At 37.3% G+C, this 25,096-nt stretch overlaps 1 protein-coding gene across 3 annotated transcripts; it reads right to left on the bottom strand.

The window, feature by feature from the left end:
- Window positions 1–1,906: 1,906 nt before the first annotated feature.
- LOC129414034 (uncharacterized) lies at window positions 1,907–25,096 on the bottom strand. Of its 3 annotated transcripts, XM_055167904.2 has the most exons (5): window positions 24,743–24,929; window positions 20,613–20,711; window positions 11,722–12,536; window positions 11,285–11,578; window positions 1,907–7,451 (listed from the first exon to the last, which is right to left on the bottom strand). In XM_055167904.2, exons 3-5 carry the CDS (start codon window positions 12,446–12,448, stop codon window positions 5,467–5,469), a joined length of 3,006 nt encoding a protein of 1,001 aa, XP_055023879.2. In that variant the 5' UTR covers window positions 12,449–12,536; window positions 20,613–20,711; window positions 24,743–24,929; the 3' UTR covers window positions 1,907–5,466. The 3 variants fall into 3 exon arrangements, with proteins under 3 accessions (XP_055023879.2, XP_055023880.2, XP_055023878.2); XM_055167905.2 differs by lacking the exons at window positions 20,613–20,711; window positions 24,743–24,929 and adding an exon at window positions 24,999–25,096; XM_055167903.2 differs by lacking the exon at window positions 20,613–20,711.

The following is a 25,096-nucleotide window of genomic DNA, read 5'->3' as shown; positions in this document are numbered from 1 at the left end:
CTGAAACTGGCCTTTTAACTGTTCCTTTAACTCGTTTAAGATCAATGGGCGACAGGGCTTTCTCTTCATTAGCTCCAAAACTATGGAACTCCTTACCTATTGAGATAAGGCAAGCCAATACTCTTAGCATTTTTAAATCTCGCCTTAAAACTCATTTTTTTAGGTTAGCTTTTAATTGAACATTTGTATTTTATTTTATTGTATTTTATTCCTTTATTTATGGTTTGACTTGTTGTTGCATTGTTTTATATATGTGTGTATTATTTGTATATTATTGTTGTTCAGCGCTTTGAGATTTACATTTAAAGGCGCTATAGAAAATAAAGTTTATTATTATTATTATTATTATTATATATATATATTTTTTTATTGTTTTATACATTTTTTTGGTAAATGTAGAGTTTGTTTATTACTCTCACTTTAACAGTTGAAAAAAAACAAGTGAGATGGTGAAATATTTGTTTTTCATTTAGTTGCCTAATAATTCTGCACACTAATAGTTGCCTAATAATGATGTACATAGAAATATTCTCTTAATAAAGCCAAAATTTCACTTTTACTACTTAAATGTTCAGGTTTGAGGGTTTGTTAACATTTTGAATTGACCAAGAGCACTGTAGTTGTACAATAACAAAAGTAATCCTCAAAAATACAACTTGCCTAATAATTCTGCACTTCCTGTATTTGTGAAATTAAATTTTCCTTTGCAATACTGATTTTTTTTCTCTCAATGCTTTATTTTTCTTTTGCAAAACTTATTTTGCTTTGCAATATTGCATTTTTTTGCAAACATATATGGCGCTGTTTTGTCTCCATAATTAACCCTTTCTGAAATACCATTGGCATTATCCTGAATGTAAAAAGTATAAACATGATAGCAAAATGTTACCATATCAAACATGCATTCATTCATTCATATGTTAATAACTGTAATTATTTGAACAGTCTCATAACACAGAGATTTAATTCAGAATCCTAGTGTATTTAAACGAGTATGAAGTCAATAGGTAATGGTTTTAAGTCCATTTTGGAGGTGGAAGGATGTAAAGATTTGTAATTGGTTTAGCCAATACTTTTGAAAAGCCATGCTGTGTGCTTAAGGAATACAATCGGCCTGGATTCGGATGGGGTGAAGGGGTTTCGAGAGGATGATAAGGATACATGCTGTGGACCAATCAAAACGTCCTCCCCGGTTTGACACCATTGTGGGCCATAAAAAGAGTTTTCCAAGCAGCCTTATCTGATTGACTGGACACAGGTTTATGTTAACCCACCAAAAATCTAGTCCAAATGTAGCATGTTTGTTGTACGCTGTTCACTACATACTTGATTATTTTGTTAATGCTTTGATTTGGAATTGAATGTATAATGTTTTTTAATACATTTGAAATAAGGAAATAAAATCAATGTAAAACATTTTTGCAGTTTATTAACTTTAATTAGTACACTGCTATTTTTTTTAACACAACTGTATGTGTATGTGTATGTTATGATTATGTTTGCTATATCTATATAATCTAACTTTTTTATGTTATGCATTATATATTGTATCTCACAGTTTATTAAAACAAGCACAAAAACAATATATTTAGGAGATTTGAGGAGATCAAATAGCACTTTTTACAATTGTTTATTATTACAAAGCAGTTTTACATGGATAGAAATATAGACATAGGACACAGAATAAATACTGCATTATAGAATTTACAGAGCTGCAAGTGCACATAGTTGTCGCACAGCATTTGTCACATCATGGCAGTCATTGGTTTGGCAAGACAAGGATGGGTGGGGAGCTGGAATATGATTGCCAACTTTAGCAAAGGAAAATAAGGGACAGTCTTGATTCTTTAAATGAAAATAAGGGGCAGTATAAGTATTAAAAATATTTGTACCGTACAATGTAGTGTATTTCATTTCAGTGTCTGTAGTTAGGGGTGCACAATCTCTTGAAAGCCAATGTTGACATTTGAAATGACCTAAACAAACATGCCCCTACCCCAATAGAATCTGGACCTTCTTTTGGTAGACCCCCCAACACATATGCAACCCAGGCAACGATGTCAGTTAGTAGACATGCCCCTTACTGCTGATTGGCAACAAGTGTGTTTTGGTATTCCACGAGTATCAAAACACATTTGTAGCTAGCGTCATGCCTGAATAATCCAGGTAATGTTTAATGATCTAACTCTGCAATTAAGTAATACATAGTTTACAGTTTGTGTGCTGTGTTTCAGCAATACATTTCTAACATTTTTAATGTGTTAAAGTCGCCATGAAAATAAAATGAAAAACGTAAAAATGTAATTTGTTTTGGAATATTGGGGTATTTTTTTACAAATTACTTATCTGTGAGCTTCATTATTTTAACAAATTCATGTGCCCTCCTCAAAACGATCTCTCTTTACTTCCGGTCATATGTTATGGGGTCCGGGAGAAGATCGCTGCGATTAGCATTTACCAACACGACCCAACTTCAAATGATCCAATCAGATCTTGATGGACAATTTCAAATCCAGCCCTGCCTTATTTAATTTCAGAAGCCGGTTTCACTCGGATATATGTCATCATGTGGGGAAAAAGGCAATTGCTACTTCTGTTTCTTGGCAACTTTAAGAAACAATTTTCAAGATTGACTTTACAGGGACTTTAGTAATTGTACATACCACTACCTTGCACATAGATTACCAATGGCACATTTATATATGCCTTAACAGGATACGTCCCAATAGAGGAAAAACTGAATTCCCTACAGGTTTAATATGGAAAGCTGCTTTGATGTCTTAACTGCGGGACGATTCCATATAATACGGAATGATTGGCAACCCTAGTCTGGAATGAGCATAACGTCAAGATGTGCATGGGTCTATCTGTCTCAGATGTCCTTAGGGAACATGCAGCATTATTTAAGCCATTTACTTTACTTTCCTAAACCAACCAACGTGGGAAAAATTCATAAATGCCCTTTATGTACAATGACAAACAAGAGAGAACAGATTTACCCACCCTGCACATTCAACAGCTGCATTGTCAAATAATGTGCACCCATGTGCAGACTACAGCTGATGCCATCCCATAAGTGTTCATTCCCAGAGATCCACAAAGAGACCTCCAGAATATACCATTCAGTAATAATAAAAATAAGAAGCACAATAGTTTAATTATTACACAGCAAACGTGGTTTATCTTTGCTTAACCAATAACACTGCAATTATAAACACTCAAGAAGACAATAAACAAGTTTGACTATAAATTTTTACAGCCTTGTTCAAGTGGTTCACTTATCGCTTGATTCATTTTGATGAGACATTTAAGAAATTGACATAAACTTTAGCAAAACCAACGAGTTTGCTTTCTGAGACTTCAGCCTGGCTGGATGGAAAAAAAACCAGGAATCGTGCAAAGCTGCTGCAGTCAAAGCTGTAAAGATGGAAATTCTCACCGACCTCAAGCGGCTGTAAGACCTTGACAGTGATTTTGCATTCTTGCTACATTAGGTTGTGGACGCTTTCCTACTGTTTGGTTGTAATTTGTGAAATGTCTGTAAGTGATAAAGTCCTTGTTGATGTAGTATGCCTCTCCACGTAGGTTGGTATTTATTTAGTATTAGAAGACTTATCTTGTGTAACTCTAACAATCCTTATAATGTTATTATGAGAATTGGCTTCCATGTCTTCACGCTTAACTTTCAGTTTTACCACAACAGCACATAGAGAGTCCATCATCTCTTGCAGCATAGTAATGTCAACAGAACAGATGGAAAGAGACTTTCATGTCCTTTAATGTGCTCTTCAGTGTTTAAATGTCAGTCTGCACCAAACCCCAAAAGTTCTCACATAATTGTTTGATCAATTATTTTGACTCACAGTACAATATTTCTTAAATTTCACTGAATAACAATGATTTCAGCTTTACAAGACATTACTTTATTGCTTTTAGTTTTCTTTTTACACAAGAAAAAAATTACAATGCCACAAAACAAAATTAAACAGAGATTCTGGGGGTTGTGTAGTAATGTGCATTCATGTGAAAATATATTGGACTTTTGCACGAGCCTTCAACAACATATCCTACACCAAAGTTCATCTAACCAAGAGTCCTGATATGCAATTTTAAAAGCTGCCAGCTTATTACAGTTACCAAAATATACGTTAGTATTACTAGACCAAATATGACTACAGGGAAGAATAAACATAGAAAATAAATGAATATAGATTGATATGCTTCAGGCTTGTTGAATATCAGGAACATATTGAAAATAGATTTGCTGGTCGATGCAGAAAGCCAACATGATTTGGCACATATATTTTTCCATTAGAAAAACACCTTATCCAGACGTAGCTCTTTACAATGTCTTCTAGATAGTCCCTGAAGTTGAATTCCAATGCTTAAAAGACATTATGATAGCATAATGCTGATTGACACAAACAATTTAAACAATTTAGTCTCTTTTCTCAGTTTGTAAAATCAAACAAAAGTGTTAACTCTTAATGACATATGCAGTGATACCAAAAGAAATTTCACATAGCTATCTATAAAGCAGTGTTCATATAAAGCAAACTCCTACTGGAATTACACTGATAGCATAATTTTATCCACCTAGAACAAAACATCTCAGAAAACATTGAGAATTTATACATCACATACTTCTCAAAAATGTCAAATTTTGCCTTTAATCCCTCAGGAATGCCTTTTCCCAAATGAGTTCAGATGCAAAACCCGCTAAATGCCACCTCCGTCAATAATGAGATAATGATATGAACCATATTATATGTTCATCAAATAAAAATACATTTTAAATCCACTTCATCCCGGCCTCAGTCATCTAAGTGCATGGCAGAAAAAGTGGATGCAAGGAATTTTTGAGCCTTTTACCTTTATTCAGAAATAACATTGAAGAGGGACTGGAGACTTTTGTTAGACGTGGAGATTTTTATATGTACTTAGAGGGTTTTGCAGCGAAAGTCAGTGTTAAATACCAATGAAATTACTAAAGTGACTAAAATTAAAATGACTAAAATGAAGGCATTTCAATTTCTGACTAATAACATTTTCATTGCAATGAAATTACTGAGCCAAAACAATAACAGCATGATAAAAAAATGCTCATTTACAGGAAAACATGTAAGACGCACTTAGGGTTTGGCATCTTCAAATACAGTCATGAGGTCAAATTAAATTATTGTCTGGTAAATGACAGCATGCCACAGTTACTATTAACTGAGCTTAAATCGTACCGAACCCAAAAAATCCTTAAAAGGAACCATTACGTTTAAGTTTTATGAATTTAAATAATTGTCATTATTTGAGTTAATTTCAGATTGACACCAGATTTCTTTTCCGCAAATTGTCAATAAGTGCTTTAGGCTCTGGTCTTCAAAACAGGTCACGATTAAATAGATTATTTTAGGTTATCAGGGATTGTACACCAGCTCCCAACAGGAGTTGCAGTGCCCACAACAATCAAGTTCAAAGGTCAATTATGTCACTGCTGACACTCTCATCTTGTTGATTTACTTTTAGGTAGCTCTGTCCCAATCTGTTGTTTGATTGTGAACTTTCAATATCAGGGGTCAAAAACAGCCTGGTGTTTTCTGCACTGGGCTCCAGGGCACAGCTGGTGCTTGGGGAGGGGTGCAATGAAACTGGACAGGACAGAGAAGAAGGCACTGGCACCTCTGAGACCCAACGGAAGCCCTGATGGGTAGGTGTAGGGGGGGCTGTGACTTGTCGACTGGGCACAGCACTGGGGATGCAGCGGCCCAGACCTTCTGAGGATTCTGAGAGCAATGTGTGCTCATCACTACTTAATGACAGCGTTTGAGGATCACTGTTCCGTCGCATCCAGAGCCTTGGAGACTGAGGCGATGGCGGTCGCAAAGGTTGAAACAGGCTTCCTCCATTTAGTAGATGCTCGCGGTGAAGTGCCTCATCAATACTGCGACTCAAGTTGATTGGGCTTGGAGGGCGCAAATCAAAGTCATAAAGTGAGACGACCGACTCCTTGTCCCTATCTGCTAAACTGCTACTTAAAGAACGCTGAATCGGCTGAGCAAGTGACTGAAGCCTTAACAATGAACCTGCTGAGCCCCCTGCAAAGCTATTCATATTGCGTCCATGATTGCTGTCTTTAAGTGGGTCTCGATTTCGTATGAGGCTCTTGCTAATGTCCACCCCTGATCGCTCCTGTCCTGCCCAGTTATTGGGCAATTCTCCAACCACTCCACCACTGCTGGACCCTCCATTTCCGTTGCTTTCAGATTTTCTTTGTTGTCTTACTTTCAGGCTTTGGACAATCTTTGCCCAGCAAGTATGTCTGTTGGTAGAGTTTGATGACTGACAGGGGGAAGGCAGGTTTTCTGTGGCAGCTCCTTCCTGTCTTGATGCTCTACATATTTGGCCTCTACTAGGTCTCCAGAAAACCCATGAGGACACTAGAAGCATGCAGAAAGCCCAAGCAAGCTCCAACAGACGTGCCCAGAACTGACAGAGCCACCATCCCCAACGATAGTGCCTCCAATCTCCTAGAAGCCCATACAACCACAAGCAGGCGTATATATGTAAGAGACAGCACAGTGTCCCAAGAAGAGCGCACACTGCCAATACCCGTGCCAAAATCTGCACCTTCCTTTCACCCATGGACTTATTTTCAGCCCGGGCTGCGTGGTTGCGTGCGAGCTGTGGCAGGGCCAGGAACAGGTACCATAAGCACAATGCCAGCCCTGAAGTCAACGTAAGGCTCTGTAGGACGATTGGAACAGCGGGTGAGAGTGCAGGCGAGAGTAAGTCTGCAGCAAGTAACAGAGTACATTGTAAAATAGCTAACACTCCCAACAGAGGGGGGCGCTGAAAAGCTGGGGGTAGCAAATTCACTCCTGCCTCTTTTAGTGTCAGTATCACCAATGCAGCCTGTGCCAAAATTAAAAGTGGCAATGATAGCGTGTATAAAGCTATTATTACAGGGGGTGGTAAGAGGAGCCGTGTCCCATATGGATCGAGAAACAAGTGGCCGGCTCTAACCGCACCTGCGATTAGCAAGAGACTGTTTGTCAGCACCAATTCACCACGCTGAAGGCAGAGAAAGCTGGGAGCCAACGCTAGGCCAAGGGCAGCACCAGCAGTCAGTAGAAGGAAGAGAGTAGCCGAACCAAATACATGCAGTTCCCATGCAAACGACAATGTGCGATGCAAGTCCGCCCAAACTAGTTTGCTCCCATTTGTGGAACTGAAATTATTACGATGATTTTGATCTTTGGAAAAAACACAGGGGCCTACAACAGTTGAACAGGGCTCCTTAGCTGTGACAGGGGTAGGGAATGCAGGGCTTGACTTAACAGATGAGACTACTTCATAGGAAGCAGACAGATCTTCTGCATATCCTTCAGTGTTTTCAGAGAAGACAAAATGACCCCGTACACTCGGGCCTGAAGAGGCGTTCTTATGAGTGGGCGTACCTGTGCAGAACAAAAGACAATATTAACTCTTAAAAATGCATAGCATAGCTGGAAACATAACTGCACATCAGGGTTTCCCAGACAGGGTTTAAGACTATTCTTATGCATGTTTAAAGTGTCTAATCTGAAAACAGCTTGCACTACATATCAGTGTCTCGAGCGATGCATAGCAGTACTGCTTATTGTTAGGTATGTTTGTAAAAACGTGACCCTGGACCACAAAACCAGTCATAAGTCGCACAGGTATATTTATAGAAATTTGCATGGGTCAAAATTATTGATTTTTCTTTTATGCCAAAAAACATTAAAATATTATGTAAAAATAATATTCCAAGAAGATATTTTGTACATTTCCTACCGTAAATATATCAAAACTTCATTTTTGTGAGTGGATGCAAAATCGCTATTAAAATTGGTCAGCAACTCACCCACAAACTTTGCTTTGCTACCCGTTCCTAGGGAATTTCACATTTAAGTTTGGTTTATGTAAAAGTCTACACCATACCCCATTCAGTCAACAATGTCATTACAGCGGTAAGTCAGTAGAGAGCGCTAAAACAGACCTTTTTCAGTAGTAATACGTAATATGTATAGATTTAGATTTTGTTGCACTCTCAAGTTCCAGATTTCCAAATCATTGTATCTCGGACAAATATTGTCCTATCCTAACAAACTATACATAAATAGAAAGCTTATGTATTTAGTTTTCGAATTATGTATTAATCTCATAATGCGACTGGTTTTGTAGTCCAGGGTCACATATATCTAAGGCCTAGCTCTGGTTTAATCAAAACCCTGTGTGGGAAATGGTACCATAATGTATAATCGCTCTCATACCATCTCTCATAAATCAATACAACAGATTCAAAGCAGCTGAATGCATATTGGTTAAATTCGGTATAGAGTAGATTTTAAAGGATTTTTAAATTGCATATTTCAAGTACTATTAATCTGTCTGGTGTATTTTGTCATATTATCATTTAAAAATCCTAAAAATGTCTGTGAAATATTATGTTTCTAGTAAAATGTATTTTTGCCAACTTAATATGTTTTATTAACAGAAAAATGCACTGTGATGTTTAAGATATCTCCGTTTTAAATATTTAATTATTTAAATATATCTTAATCTAAATTAAGAGGATAAAATTTGCTCATCCTCAAATTATTCCAAACCCATATCAGTTTCTTTGTTCAGCTGAACACAAAGGAAGATATTGTGAGCAATGCTTGTAACCAAACACCACTGTTTGGTATTGTTTTCTCCTACTATGAAAGTCTATGGTGCCTGTTTCCTGCTTGGTTACAGATCTTTGTGTTCAGCAAAACAAAGACATTTATTAAAAGGGCACTATCCCTTTAATTACAAAGTAGTTTGAAGTTACCACATCAGGGGGTGGAAGAAATAACACTGTTATAGTGGTTCATATTATTTGTGTAAGCTACTGTGAAGAAACAAACATTGTGGTAATCTTCTAAAACTTTATTGGGTGGTTTCCCGGACAGGGATTAGCTTAAGCCAGGACTATGCCTTAGTTTAATTAGGAAATATAACTAGTTTTAATAAACATGTTTTAAAAACATTACTGGCGTGTATTTTGAGGCAAAACAAAATGTATTTTAAGATATGTCAGTGCAAGTTGTTTTCAGTTTGGACAGCTCTTACATTTATTTAAGTCTAGGACTAGTCTAATCCCTGTCCAGAAAATTGCCCCTATATTGTCCAGACTGCCAGCCAAAACAAGTTTAGAACAAGCTGTGGCAGAACAGGTTGTTGTTCAGCAGTGGTTAGTAGGGCTGCACAATTTATCGAAAAACTAATCAAGGTTACAATTATGGGTAAAACAATCGCCAAAAGCCTGCTGTGATGGGGCACCAAACGGGCTTTAGCCCCCCAAAAAATTATTTGTTTCATTAATTTGTGATCGCTTTAGTCCCCTATAAAAACTCTTTAGAAAATGCGGCATGCTGCGTCAAGTTTCGGCTCCTCCCCTGATCTGAGTCAGCATGGATGTAGCATGTTTTTCAATCCGCAGGGGGGCCGAGCAGAGCGAACATCAGTGGTACAAGGTGTGTGCAGGGCGGACTGGCCATTTTGGCCTGGCAGCTGTTTTGACCTGCCGTGCAGTCAGTTCAGGTTGACGTGAAATAATATGATATGAATAAATGAATGACGGACCTCTAAAATCTATGAGTGAGTCAATCGCGGTGCGAAAATGCCACCACATGACCTAAGAGCGGCAACCCACTGCCCTTGTGGCTTTATTTAACAAATATGCAGCGCAAAGGAGAGGCAGAGAGAGACAGATGCAGCGAGATGCTGCAAAATAACAGAAATATTCGCCAAGAAGGGAGCAGGTCAGTCAAGTTACCAGTAAAAGCACTCACCTATATATTGCTTATTAACGTTACATGTTATAAAGTCAGGTGTTGGCGTGATGCATTGCTTTATGTACAGTTGTTGCTCTGAACGCATCAGGCAGATAATTTCATGCAGCGAAACACCAGGTGATTGTGAAGTTTATCCTTTTATAAAACTTTTTTTTTTGTGGAAAAACTGGATCAAAAGTACAAATCAAGCTTTTTATGACCATTTCACCTTATATTTGCGGTTCATTGAATTAACTTTTTTAAAATCTAATAATATACGTAAAGTATAGATTATTAAATATGTTTGTTTCATTTAAAATATTAATATTTCAACATTTAAACTCCTTCCTTTGTTTAAAAAGTGTATGCCACCTATGTATTTGTCTGTGGTATGGTAGTATACATTATGTATTCCTAGTAAGTTTTTGAGGGTTCACATACTACAGTATAGACATAGGGGCTGTTTCCCAGACAGGGCTTAAAGGAATAGTCTACTCATTTTCAATATTAAAATATGTTATTACCTTAACTAAGAATTGTTGATACATCCCTCTATCATCTGTGTGCGTGCACGTAAGCGCTGGAGCGCGCTACGACGCTTCGATAGCATTTAGCTTAGCCCCATTCATTCAATTGTACCATTTAGAGATAAAGTTAGAAGTGACCAAACACATCAACGTTTTTCCTATTTAAAGGCGGAGTCCACGATGTTTGAAAAACGCGTTGGAAAAGGAGACGGGCCGACTACCAAAACACACTTATAGCCAATCAAATCAAATCAAATGTGTGGGGCGGGTCTATCAACAGAAGGTCCAGATTCTATTGGGGTAGGGGCGTGTTTGTTTAGGTGATTTCAAATATCAACATTGGCTTTCAAACATCATGGACTCCGCCTTTAAGACGAGTAGTTATACGAGCAAGTTTGGTGGTACAAAATAAAACGTAGCGCTTTTCTAAGCGGATTTAAAAGAGGAACTATATTTTATGGCACAATAGCACTTTTGGGAGTACTTCAACTCGGCGCAGTAACACCCTCCCTCTCCCATTATGAGAGTGAGAAGGGGAGCGGACTTCAGGCGAGTCGAATCAAATACAGTGGTGAATTAAAATGTATAAGTTGACGTTTCATTTAGTCATTTGCTTTGGATTTTTTACTAACAACATAACTCCCATAATTGTTTGTTATTTACATTATAGTTTTTGTATGTTTATAATTTACCATACAGCTGCTTTAAAGAAAGTTATAAAACAACATGTCAAAACTTCAATGTAAAAGCTATTAATCGGCAATAATAATCGCAATACAATACAAGGTGAATAATCAAGTTAATATAAAATATTGATGAATTGGTAACTTGTCAAAAAGGTGTCAAATCATGGGACCTCATAATTATAATAAGAGTGAGAAACAGGTTCATAACTGAAAGATGATCTGATAGATGAATGATACAATAAGTAAACCTTACCGTTAGTTTTCTTTCGAGTCTTTTCGCTGGACTGTGTCAAATTTGTAGATTCTCTTGGTGTATCTGCAGTATTGTTGACCACTCCTTCATTTCCTGCATCCTTTGTTTGTCTATTAGACACTGTTGCTGAAGTGATTTTTGGTTGCGAGTAGTTGTAACTAAAGGTGTCCACTTCTGGTAATGGTGTTTTTATTTGTAGACTGGCTGTGCTTGTGCTAAGATCGCTGCTTTTACTGTAAGGTGGTAAGGTTGTTAACTCTGTTTTTCTCTGTATAACAGCCGGAGTGGGTATATCTGATAAATAAAAAGAAAATATGTGAAATGGCATACAAAAAAAAAGGCTTTTGTCTGTAATGTGTGTCATGTGGAAATGAAATTAATTACTTTGATACTACACAATGTAAATGCAGCATTATTGCATATACAGTAGATCCTACCTATTTTCAATTGAGTCTTATTAACATTCCATTGGCCCATCACATTGGAAGTAGCCTGGACATCATAAGCGGGTGCACTTGCAGAAGGGCTGGTTGGGAGTAAAGGTGCTAAAGTTGGATCTGCTGTGCCTCCACTTGCTAGGACACTAAATGCCGTTTGGATGTGTGGTCTGTACTGTGCGTCAACGTCTGTTGGTGACACCATCAAATCAGTATCTGCAGGTGTAAACACATCGCCGGACCCAACTGTTGACCAATCAGTGTTTACTGGTCCATCTGTAACTGACTCGACCACAGTCTCTCTTCTATGAAGGAGTAAAATGTTGGTGAATGTTGACAATTCAGTTAAATGGCTTGTGGGTTCAACAGTTTGAACAGGATCTTGTGGTAATTTGTCAGTATGGGAAGGTCTTCTTTTGACTCGTTTTTTTTGGGATACTAAAAATGTGTTTTTGATTTCACTTCGTTCATTTGGATCATTGTTTGATTTCATGAAACGTTTTCCATAGAAACTACCAAGTAATGGTCTGTCAATTTTTAGTCCAGGATTACCAGCCAATTCATGATCTTTCATTTTGATAAATGCATCAGTCCGGCTCTTTGCACGATAGGAAACCAGGTCGTGTTTTAAGCGATTGGAAAGAAGAGAATGAGAATTTCCATTGACATAATTTGTGATTGGCTGAATCAGATGTAATAAAAGAAAGAGCTGGAGTAAAGGCACCATAGTGACGATCTGCTCTATGGTGAAACCGTCTATGACTGTGGTTAGTGGTTGGAATCATTTGTTCATCTGTTTCTTCTCTTTACTCCTCCTACACAGACAAATAAAGAAAATTACAATTAAAGGTGCAATTTGTAAGATATTTGCAGTAAAATGTCCATAAACCACTAGGCCAGTGTTATATATTTTGTCCAGCTAATTACTATACATATCTGTAATGTTTTCAACCACTTGTAAATCATGAGAAAATTGCCATTCAAAACATTGACACGGGGCAGTGCAGTCCCCTGTCAATGACGTTAATATCCATGTGACCCTTGGTCACCGCCTTTACTGACGTAAAAACCACATGACAACAGTGGTCGAGTTTGAAAAAATAAAATGGCGGCCAAGGAAGTGACTGGAGCACAAATTTAGTGTAAATAAGCGTATATTTTCACTTTTTACACATTTTAATTGCATTTCAAGCGAGAAATTAGTATTGTAGTTTTGAAATATGTGATTAGCTATCAAAAAGGCGCTCTCTGTTTATATTTCAAACACGCTGCCTTTGAAGTTTGTCCGAAAGGCTTTCTCGGAGCTGCCTTCATGCCTCCGAAGTCATTTCCTCATGAGGCAGCGAGGCAACAAGTCACTGCCTTGAGTTTTTGGACGCAGCCAGTGTCGTGGACAAATGCGGAACTACGCGTTAGCGCCTGTCGGGCTACGCGCTTGCTTATGGACTTATGGATTACTGTTTACCGTCTGCCGCTAGTTGTGTCAGCAAAGACAGCCCCCGTAAGCGTACGGGCCAACCAAACGACCCAAGAAGAGTTTGGAACAAAACGAGAGAAAGAATGCGGATCAATTTGGTGTTGCATTATCTGGATGGAGAGAGCTTCGTGACAACATTTAACTAGACAGAGATGCTGATCTTGCTTGTGTTTTACACGACAGGTGAGTTGTTTTGATTTGTAACCCTTCAAAAAACTTTTGCTATTATATCGATCACAACATTAGTGTGTAGACTGTAATCAGCGTGTCTTCCCACAGATGATATGCACATCAAGCAATATAAATGGTCATTTTAAGACACTTCACAATAAGATTTGTACTGTCAATACATTATGTGAAAAATCATTGTAGATTGTAAGTTGAAAACTTAATTCTGTGCTGTGTTAACCATCGAATTTGGACTAATACTGTAACATCTATGACTAACAATTTCGTTTTGAACATCACATATAAACTTACATAATGAAAAAAACAATGTCATCAAACGCAACATTTATAAGACTTGATTACCTTATCCATCAACGTGATTTCTCGTTCACATCTGATTAAGGGCCATCAGCGGTTGAGTTAAAGACTAAACATTTTTTGTCATTTTAACAATAAAGTATTAATTCACGTAGGTGTTTTAAGAAGATAATGTATATCATGAGTCAAGTATTGTAAGTTTATTCATACTGTCAAGTTTTTCCTCAAAGTTTCTTTGACAAGCATTGCATTCAGAAATTGTCTTGTGATGAATGAAGAGTGATCAAACATGAATAAGATGCTGTTGAAACAGATAATATCTGAATGTTGTATTCATCCAGCTGCCTAAATAAATGAAGCAATGTTTATGATTCAAATCAAGATTCATAAATCTAGCAACTATTGACAGAAATTTGTCCTGGATATACAGTGAGGAAAATAGAAATCATGGAGAGGTCTGAAATTGTCATCGTAGGTGCATGTGCATCCCGGACAGGGATTAGACTAGTCCTAGACTAAAACTAAAATAAATGTAAGAGCTGTCCACTGAGTCTACTGATGCTTATACCTAAGCTCTTCCCATCATCATATTGAGATTCTGCCCCACTACTCTTGCATCTCCCCTAGTGGCCCTTTCCTCCAGTCTAGTTTGATCCCTTTTCAGTGCACTGACGCTTTTCTATCCCCCTCTCTAAATGCAATTTATTAAGGTTTCTTTGGAGAGCAAGGGCTATTATCCATAATCTAAAAAAATTCAGAAATCACAATGTAAAACAAAACAGGTCTACATTTTTTACAGGGATTAATAGTTGTCTCCTTCTATGATTTGGGGACAATGCTGGTATTCAGTGACTGTGCTACCACCCAACCTTTGAGCTGAGCCGACATATCTTAAAATACATCAGTGCCCTTTGTTTTGCTTAAAAATGCACACAAGTAATGTTTTTATGTTTGATAAAGCTAGTTATATTTCCCAATTAAACTAAGGCCTAGTCCTGGCTTAAGCTAATCCCTGTCCGGGAAACCACCCCTAAGGGTTCATCAATCACCACAGAAGGAAAATGTTGTCATTAATTCCCCTCACCCTCATGTAGTTGCACACCCATAACACCTTCATTCATCTTTGAATGTCATCAGAAGAATCAGACAGGCCTCATACCAGATTCAGTAAGAAAAATGCAATGACAATTATATTATTTTAAAAAAAACACTAAAAAGTGTAGCATAACACTAGAACATAAATCTTCAGAAAATGTTACAGTAAGAAATATGCCAAATGCAAAAACTTAGAAAAGAGGGCCAGAGATGCATCACATTCATTATAGTAAGCATTCCAAGTATTTGCTAAGCCCTTTACTAGATCACTTGGCAACATTCTTATTACTTAGTAGGGTTGTGCAGATAGACAATTGTATAAATGGATCGAAAAAAGACATATCGCTGATTCCTTTGACGATGCCATGACAATATTTGGCTTGTTTGCCCATAAATCTTTAAATGATTACTATGCATATTATTATTATCGGCCTCTCATAATTTCGCATCTACATTACAGCATAACCTGCGATTGGCTTAATGACTTGATTTGCAGCAATAGTTTACTTTCTCAAGTTTAATAAGGTTTCAGTAGAGTGGTGGTTGCAGTCATATGGGTAATTTCACACATGGATATTAGCTATGTCGCATAGGAATTAGCTATGTTAGCCATAAGAGCAAAACCTCTTCAGTTTTTCTCACCAATCCAGTGTTTTGTCATAGATAAATGAGCAAGTAAATAAGTAAACTATTGTCCCATCCCCAATAATGATTAGGTTGATCTGACTATGGAAAATTCGCCAAGCCCTTTATCATTTGTATGCAGCAATTCTCATAATTAAAACTACCGCGGTAATAAATATCATTACATGAATAACAGGTAAATAATATGACACACACAATAGTAGCAAATAGCATGAAAAAACAACAATGCCCTATCACTTTCTACTGCTTCGAGTAAATTTTTTTATTTGTAAGTATTTGTATGAATGTAAAATAGGGATGCACCGAATGTTCCACAACCAAAACTAGTAAAAAGAAGGAATACATTTTGCCAAACAATAACGTTTTTGACAACCGATCGAATAGCAACCAGCATAGAGTGAGAGGCATGCACTTTATGCAGCAAACATGTCGGCAGTGTGGAAGCATTTTAACATGTCTGAGAAAGAGGCAAAAACGGCCATTTGCAGACACTGTTCTTCTGAATTGTCCAGAGGGGGTGCATCTGCCATAACTTACAGCACTACAAGTTTAATTTGTCATTTAAAATCAAGACATCCCAAACAACATGCAGAGTACGAGAAAGACACGGCGGCGGTGGCAGCAGTGAAAAAGAAAGTAGCTCCTCTCAGTCCCAGCATACCCACTCCATCTGTGGCTGACTCTTAGAAAAGGCAAAAAAGTTTGCCAATGAAAGTGCCAAAGCTAAAGGCATTACTGAAAAAAATAAAGGAATTCATCACCCTGGATGATCAACCATTCTTGTTTGTAGAGGATGTTCTACCCAGTCTCACGTAGATGCGTATAAATAGCACGAAGTGTAAAAATCGTGCAATACATACGTCAAATTCCAATTTGGCGTGCATATGATACGCCAGTCCGCTTGGAGTTGGGGTTTGGGTTAGGATGTCATTTTTATATAACAAAAAGTTGATCTAACCCTAAACCCAAGCGAAAATGGTAAAAAAAAAAAGCAAAAAAATTGAGAAACCAATAAATAAAAACGACAAAAAAGATGCACCATTTAAGTGAATGGGAAGGACTGGCATATCATATGCACGCCAAAGTGGAATTTGGCGTATGTATTGCACGATTTTTACACTTCGTGCTATTTATACGCAACTCCGTGAGACTGGGCTGAGATGTTGGATTTCACAGGCTTATAGACTGTATTGAGCCCCTTTACACAATGCCCAGACGTGTGCTTGGCTCAGATTTATAACATCAGTTGAGCTCACGACCATGAGCCCTTGGCTACAGATATCGCAGCCCTCAGCTTCACGACTGATATCTGGAGCTCGGATGTTAAGCCCCACCAGTATGATGAGTGTAACTGCACAGTGAATCGACACAGATCGCAAGCTACAAAAGATTGTTCTTCAACTAACAAGAGTTTAGGGGGTCCCATAAGGCTTCAGTCATATCCGAGGCGTTCCCAACAAGTTTGACACTTGGCGTATACTATCGACCTATCTTAAGTGCATGCCGTAGGAATAAGGAATAAGGCTAAAGCCATGGAAGATAAGAATCTGAAAGGCATACAATATATGGCACACGCAATTCAACTGGCAGTCAATGAGGAATGGTTGAGTCAGCACAGTATAGCGGATGTGGGCACTTTAAACATTCTCAGCTCGCCTATGCGCACCTACAATTCATCCAAGAACAGTTCGGAATGCCACTAAAACGTCTCCAACAAGATGTGAGCATAAGGTGGAACAGTACATATTATATGCTAGAAAGCCTTTTTGTGCAGAAGTCCTGGCTACATACATAGCAGATCATGATCTGCCTGTGACATTCACCCCAGTGGGTGTTTATCAAGAACATTCTCTATCTTCTTCCCCCCTTTGAGCAGCTAACAAAAGAAATAAGCTCATCTGATGCATCTGTGGCAGCACTAAAGCATATTTTAAACAAAGAGTCTGCAGCAGACCACGGAGTGAAAACAACTAACAGTGCACTCTTAGAGGCTGCGAGCACACGATTTAGTCAGGCGGACTGTGAACCTCTGTCCTGCATCGCCACTGTACTTGATCCACGATATAAAGATCATTACTTGGATGTGGAGAAAAGGCAGAACATGGGAAATGATTCAGGCTGAGTTGAATTTGGGAAAGCCGCTTGGTGATGGAGACGGCCAGGGAATGCACATCGCAGGAGATGGAAACAGCGCAAAAGAAAATGGCCTTGTACTACTAATGAGCCACGCACCGCCTTATGTGTGACATGTTCGATGAGATCCTCCAAGAAAATAACCCATATCGGACTACAAGCTCAAATACTCAACCGGTAATTCTGTCAGAAGTACTCTCAGAAGTGCCCATCATTGTTTGTTTTGAAATGAGCAACTGTCAGAAAACTGCAATATTTAATATTTCAAATTTCAACGATTCTGATCCCAGGTACTTCATGTGAGAAAGCAGAGAAGCTGTTTTCCATAAAGAAGAACCTGCCACTTTTCCTGAAGAAGTAGGCTAATAGGCTTATTTAAGAAGGGGGCTTCAAAGATGGCCAAATAATTTTTTTTATTTTACTAATTTATTTATTTTAAGTTATATTAAGTTACATTGTCCTATGTTATTATGTCTGCTGGAATGTAAAAAAAAATCAGTGTTTAATAAATATTTTTAAATTGTAGTTTTGTAATAGATTTTTTTCTCTGGAAAGCAAGACAAAATAGTAAAAAGTACACTGTTTATTATTTAATTCAGGCAATGGTGAAAATAAATGAATAAAATGCAGAAAACCACGCTCGGTATTCAAGTGTTTTATTATATTCGGCTTCAGCCAAGAATTTTCATTTCAGTGCGTCCCTAATGTAAAATCTTCAATAACTGAAGACAAACAGAATGAGTCTCTAAACAAAGAATTAAGGAGTCAACATCAAAAGTAACTATCACTGGCATGTTAAAAACTTAATAAACAAATTTGTCCGATAACTAATATCTATTTTTGTTAATTTTTACCTGAAAAAAATGTTACAAATTGCAGCTTTAAAAATGTTGGTCTAAAAATATATGGTTTTTAAAGATTTTTTTGGGCATACCAAGTCGAACAAAACCCAGTGTTCCTTTATCTGCCATGGCGGGTGTCTTGCCCACTTGCCACAGGGCTGATTTGCATTAAATTTGCATTTGTGTTTGAATCATCCTGACATAAAGTTATTAAAATCTTTTCAACAGGCCAAATGGTGGGCTTATTTTAAGGCATCATAAGATTTTTTGTGACCAAAACTTTTATTCTTTTTCAAATATAACAAATATATAACAAAATAATACAGACATACAAAATAAATAGTTAAAACAAGATAAAGGTAGGGGAAGCAACAGACATAATGGCAATAATTCACCATTTAAATGCAGAATGAAAATTAAATTAAATTAAATTAATAAACAAATAATGCACAAAACTGACATATTGGTATTAACAAGACCATTAAATTTCTTTCATATGATCCAATATTTTGGAAGAGAAACAAGTCCAGGCATCAATTATAAAAGGTTTTACCTTGTTTCAAGTCAAGCGATTGTACATTCACAGGTCACTATTTTAAGAAGACTCTGAATCCAATATTTGGCATCATTTTTTTAAGATTGTTATATATTTTGTATAAAATCTTCTACATTGATTTTTGTCATATCGCCCTGCCTTGCTTACATAACAGCAGTAAAAACCATAAAAATGACAAGGTAAGAAGATAACAGAACAGTCAGACAAAAAATGAGTAAGTGAGAGAGAGAGAGAGAGAGACAGGTTTAGTCTTATCTTCCTTGATGTTTGTTCAGCTTGTGTCAGTTTGTTCTAACATGTGCAGTTATTGTGTTATCAGGAAATGTATTTTTTTGTGTGAGCAGGACAAAAATATGTTTGGCTCATTGTTTGTGACAAGTTCTAACAGGTGCTAGTTTTTAAACCTTCTGCCTATTACAAATTGAAACTTAATGACTCTCTTGATCTTTTTCTACTTGTTTGTCTGGAAAATTGTTTGTTTTATTATCTGTTGAGATGCCAAGTCAAGTATCACAATAACTAGTGCTTAAACCAGACACACTGTTAGCATGTGTTCATACTTTGGCATGTATTTATCACCTTTTATCACCTATTACTATCAAGTAGTTGTGCTATGGGCATGAATGATACCTCAAAGCAAAGCAATTGAAATTTATTTTATCAAAAACTCCCTTTACTGTAGATTGAATGAGGGACTCGCACAATAGAAACGTGAGCTTTTTCACTTGGGCCAGTAAACAACAAATTAGTGATCACCTAGAACAGTTTTTAGCCATAACTACCCCACAACCTTATCAATAAGCCTCAAGTACCCCTTCATCAATACAAAAAAAACAAAGTAGCAAAGACGAATAATTACTATTAATCAATTAAATACAAAATTATAAATCGGGCATGTAGTTATTAAAAAGATTAATGAATGCAGACATTGCATATGCATTGATAATTCAAATATGCAAAGAAGTGAAAATATAGTATACAAACAGGTGAAATTTGTTTTCTGAACTATCAGCTTTGCGCAAAATCACACTCTAAAAATAGCTGGGTTATTTTTGACCCATAATGGGTAAATATTGGACAGAACATGTGCTGGGTTAAAAAGTGACCCAATGCTGGGTTATTTTAACCCAATTGCTGGGTTTATACCCCATGGTTGCATAACAATAACCCAACATTGGGACATTTTTAACCCAGCACGTGTTCTGTCCAATATTTACCCATTATGGGTAAAAAATAACCCAGCCATTTTTAGAGTGCAAGTAATAATCTCTCGGTTCAATACTGAGTCAGACATGAATGAACAATTCAGCGACTTGAATACTTACAGTATCGAATCAACCAGTTGAGCTGCTATAGGGTCATTTAGTATGATTTTCAAACCGATTTAACAAGATCATTAAAAAGAGTCAACTCGAGACGTTCATTAGTTGGACATGACCATCGCGTTTTGGAGTGGGCAGCGCATTTACTGTTCACCACAGCTAGTAATATTAATGATAAGATTAAAACTGCGTCATTAGGATTTCCTTACTACAATTAATCTTATAGGTGAAAGACTGAACAAACACCTTCATTTTATATTAAAATGAACCAGTAACAATTAACATCAATGGGTATGCCTGACCTCAGTAGTCACAACAACAATAATCAGACACACCTGGATTAATCAGTTTGTCCAATAATGGCAGACAGGAAACAAGGAGCTGGCTGAAGTTCAGGAAGTAGTGCAGCTGGGCATAAAGACTATTAATAAAGACTGAAATAAAGAAAGTTGAATGAAAGTCTAAATCAAACATCATCAACCCAAAGAAACTGTTACGTTCTGCATGGTGGCCGCTGGACCCTGTCTATAAACACATGTATGTCTTACAGTTTTTTTCGATTGATAAACGGCAGTGGGCACAACTGGAGCTACATGTGCAAAACTCTAACTACAGTCTGCGCTACTGTCACTCAGGGGCCCGTTTTGAATAAGGAGGTTCAACCAACTCTGAGTTTAAACTTGAACTCTGAGTTGATTTACCCTGAGATTGGAAACACTGAGTTTTCGGTTTCAGAAGAGCAGATCTGAGTTAGTTCAATCAGAGTAGACTGACTCTGAGTTAAGCGCGTGCACAGCCACTTCTGAAAAGCCATCATCAATGGAGCTCAGATATTACGATTTACCATGGCAACAGCATGTAAAAAAGAGGTCTAAATAATTTTTACTACTACAACTGAAAGTGTTGCTGCAAGTGTACAGCAACTACAAGCATATATTTTAAAGAAAAGAGTTGTTGTTGGAAATTGCGACTCTGGTAAATGCGTTAATTTTTCGGTTAAAATATCAGAAGAAAATAAACTGAGGACTGTATGTTATTATATTCATTTTCATGCAGATACAATCACATGGACAAAAATATAACAGCAGCTCAGCTAAAAATGAAATAAAGCATAATACTTCGGCATATAGGGCTACGAACTTTACCAATGTTTGTCATGAATAAAACAGAAATACGACAAGCCAATATTCAAACTCATGTCGTCGACAGTACGTCTGCCCAAACCACTGCGCACAGCACTACCCACTAGACCAGCGGTAATGATAAGGGATACATAAGAAATGTAAAGGCCACTGTTTAGATGTAAGAGCACCACAAAGGCTGATATTAGTCATGTAAGGATATTTATATCTAAAATGAATGCAAAGAAAAATAATACCGCTCACATAAATGCAAGTGGATATGACAAAAATCCACTTGGGGTCTCAAAATCATTTTGCGACATAAATGTAACTTCCTACAATTGAATGCAACATCATCATCTACTACAGGATCCTCTATAAAAGTACATGACATTTTAGTCACTTAGACGGTCTCTGCACATTGGCTTAACTAGTCCAGGGCTCAACGCAAAGAATTTTATATTGGCCCGGTCGGGCCAGTGGTTTAGGTTTTCACTTGCCCTGCCAAAATTTTTACTGGCCCCATCAAAAAGATTTCAGTGTCACATATTTAAAATAATAATTCCAAAGTCAAATATCATTGTATACATATATATTTTATTCCATATTTGTTAAGACAATTTGCAATTAAGTTCAGTGGACCAGATAAAGGATAATCTGAGAAGTTAACGTTCGCACTGCTTAAAATGTGTCTCTGTGGTAACATTACTGGCCCGATCTGGCAAGTGACAATACTGTTTACTGGCCCGAATGTCTCTCACACTGGCCACCGGGCAGTCCTTTATGTTGAGCCCTGTAGTCATTTCAATATACTGTTTAATTTTTTAGTAATTAAAGTGTAATTTATAAAATATATAAAGCACTAAGGTAAAATGATTGCAATGGTAATTTGATTATAACTTAAAGACAGCTAAAAAATATTTTACAGTGTACGTTATAAAAATTTGCGCAACGCATGAATGTACTAAAGCACTAACAAGATTAAACACAGCTACTCCTTTAAAAATGGGGAGGAGACCACAAGAAACTCTGAGTTTACAGGATAAAACCTGCTCATGTGCACATGTGACTCCAGTTGTGCCCACTGTCGTTTAGCAATTGAAAAAAAAAACTGTAATAGATTTACACAAGGATTGGCTATATAAATGTGAAATATATAAAAGTACAAATGTCATAGTTTTAAAAAACTTAGAATAAAATCTTTCGCTCAGATGCCATAATTTTGTGTACATCACAATATATGACGTCAAAAGGTTGCAGTCAAAACCCATACTATTAAAGCTACAGGGAGGTAAACAATTCTTCAATCAGTCGATTATAAAATGATGTGAAACAGAAATTGAATGTAATAAATGCACACAGACCGTAGGTGGCTGTATGTGGAAATATATAAAAGTAAATGCATCATACACACGGTTGCAGCAATAATATTGATTCATATCATTAAAACGTCATTTATAATACTAAAACGATGACAAGGACTTTAAGTTTGCTGAATATACACTTTTATTTAACTACAGTTATGAATGTTTATTTTAAAATACCCAGACGTCACAGGCAAACACTGAATCTTGGGATAGCCAAGGCCACCTATATGGAAACGAAGACCACATTTTGGGGCTGCATGTAAAGGAGCCTTCGAATTGGGACAGCATTTGTTGCGACCCGGTGACGTTATTGGCCTTCAAATATGGCCTCTGAAGGATGCAGACCCTGAATTGGGACATTTGAGTATTAAATGTTGGGTTTTTTTAAAGTAATGAAAATATTTAATGTGTTTTTTAGCAATGGATTTTAGTAGTAGAAGACAAATAAAAAGTATTAAAGCATAGTCGGGGTAAGCTTTCAAATAAGATTTCTGTTACAGCAGCTGGTTTCTCTCTTCCCTCACATACAAACACTCAGATTCCATACAGTCAGACATTTCCGTACATTTCCGTGAATGTTTCCAGGCGTAGACAGAGGCCCATTTGTAGGCAATGAGATCGGAGCTGTGTGTGTGTGTGTGTGTGTGTGTGTGCGTGCGTGTCTTAGACCAAAGTTAGCCTAACAGAGAATTACAGCATTTCTGTCATTTTGGAAACACGTGTATATAGATTAGTTGTGATGAATTTAGTGGTGTTTGTGCAGATGGTGATTGGGTGCATGGCTGCATAACATAGCAAAGGAGCAGTTTAACATAAACAATTCAACCCTTAAGGAATGTCTCTCTTTAATTCCTGAGCGGCCTTAAAACAACTTATGCTAAATGAAATGAAACGGCACACGTGGACGCCCATATGAGCCAAATGAGCTTATGCTACATGTGGCTGAAGACTTGCTTTGCCATATAGTTTCCCACAGGGCATAAGGCTGATAGTAAGACTTTATGGAGAATGTAACAAGGAAAATAGCATAAACCAATAAAGATTACAGTATACATGTCACAAATCACAATAAATCTCCCAAACCTTAACAAACATAAACTAATGTATTGTGATGAAATTACACTGTAGTATTAGTCCTTCTAAGTGGAGCTATAGGGGTGGAGGTGGATTGGGAGTCCTGTGTCTGGGTTTCAGTTTTAAATGACAGGAAAGTCTCTCTCTCCCTCCCTCTATTAGTTCTGATCTGATTCAAAACAAGTTGATGCATGCCAGGTGGTGAAACTTTAAAACCTTTTTTCTCAGTCACAGACGCACAAACTACCACATGGTCCTTCATAAATGTATCAACAATTGCATTTTCCATAAATGAGTTTCACGCTGTCAAGAGGACTACAAAAACGATATTAAGTATAAAGAAATTACATAATGATTCATCTTTCCCTTTAGGCTACCATAGTTCTGAAACTGTAACATGTAAAGTTTGAAAATTACTATTAAACCTGAGAAGAAAAGGTTTTTCAGAAGTGTATCTCTACCCATCCACACTAATGTTAAACATATCTAGCTTGTTGTCATTGAAAATGAGTCTTGATCCCGGGACTTAACCTGAGAGATCTGTTTGCGCATTTCAAACAGCCGCATTTTTGGCGCGTTCTGAGTCAGCAACAATTTTTGGGCATCATGGGCGCCAATGGAGCGTCAAAAACTGCATGAATCCATTGCGCTAATACAGACGCGGTAACAGACTGTCTTTTTATATGGATATACGTTATTTTATTTCACGACAATAAACAGCAATGCATTATATTATTATATATTTATAATTCAGCAATTTATTCGTAACATAGACGCAAGAATATTGGGAGATTTGTTGCACGACTTGACTGCGCAGGTACTACTGTAGCTCCGTCATCTTATTACCAGCACAAAAAGGAATCATTTATAATGCGATAAAATGCAGAAGGTAATATTTCTTACGCTTCAGCGCTCCGTTTTGTCATTCAGCGTCGGTGGCGTCGCGTTCATTTCTATTTCATCGCGAGCAAGATACTCGTTCATTTGATCTGCGCTCCTGCAGTTCAGTATCGCCTTTCCTCCTTCAGTTTTGCTCAATTGACGGTGCGACACAAAATACAGCCTCTCTCTCTCTCTCTCTCTCTCTCTCTCCCCCGCTCTATTCGTGAATCACATGTCGATGCACGCGCATACTGATACTGTTACCGCAGCTTCTTACCTGACTGAGCTCAACAATAAAGGCTGCAGATGTTCGACTCTAGTTTCTTTCGTGTTTCATTTGCTTAGTCACATTTTCATGTTAATTATTTTAAGGGG

Source organism: Misgurnus anguillicaudatus, chromosome 5 (assembly GCF_027580225.2).
Source record: "Misgurnus anguillicaudatus chromosome 5, ASM2758022v2, whole genome shotgun sequence".
NCBI classification, from domain to species: Eukaryota; Metazoa; Chordata; class Actinopteri; order Cypriniformes; family Cobitidae; genus Misgurnus; species Misgurnus anguillicaudatus.
The sequence above is the reverse complement of the archived record's forward strand: the minus strand, read 5'-3'. Positions and strand labels throughout refer to the sequence as shown.

Excerpts from the sequence above, each read along its gene's own strand:
- LOC129414034 (XM_055167905.2), bottom strand. The coding sequence starts at position 12,448 with ATGGTGCCTTTACTCCAGCTCTTTCTTTTATTACATCTGATTCAGCCA. Across the intron at positions 11,579-11,721 it reads TAAGACTCAATTGAAAATAG|ATATACCCACTCCGGCTGTT; the intron begins GTAGGATCTACT and ends TTTATTTATCAG. Across the intron at positions 7,452-11,284 it reads GACTCGAAAGAAAACTAACG|GTACGCCCACTCATAAGAAC; the intron begins GTAAGGTTTACT and ends TGTTCTGCACAG.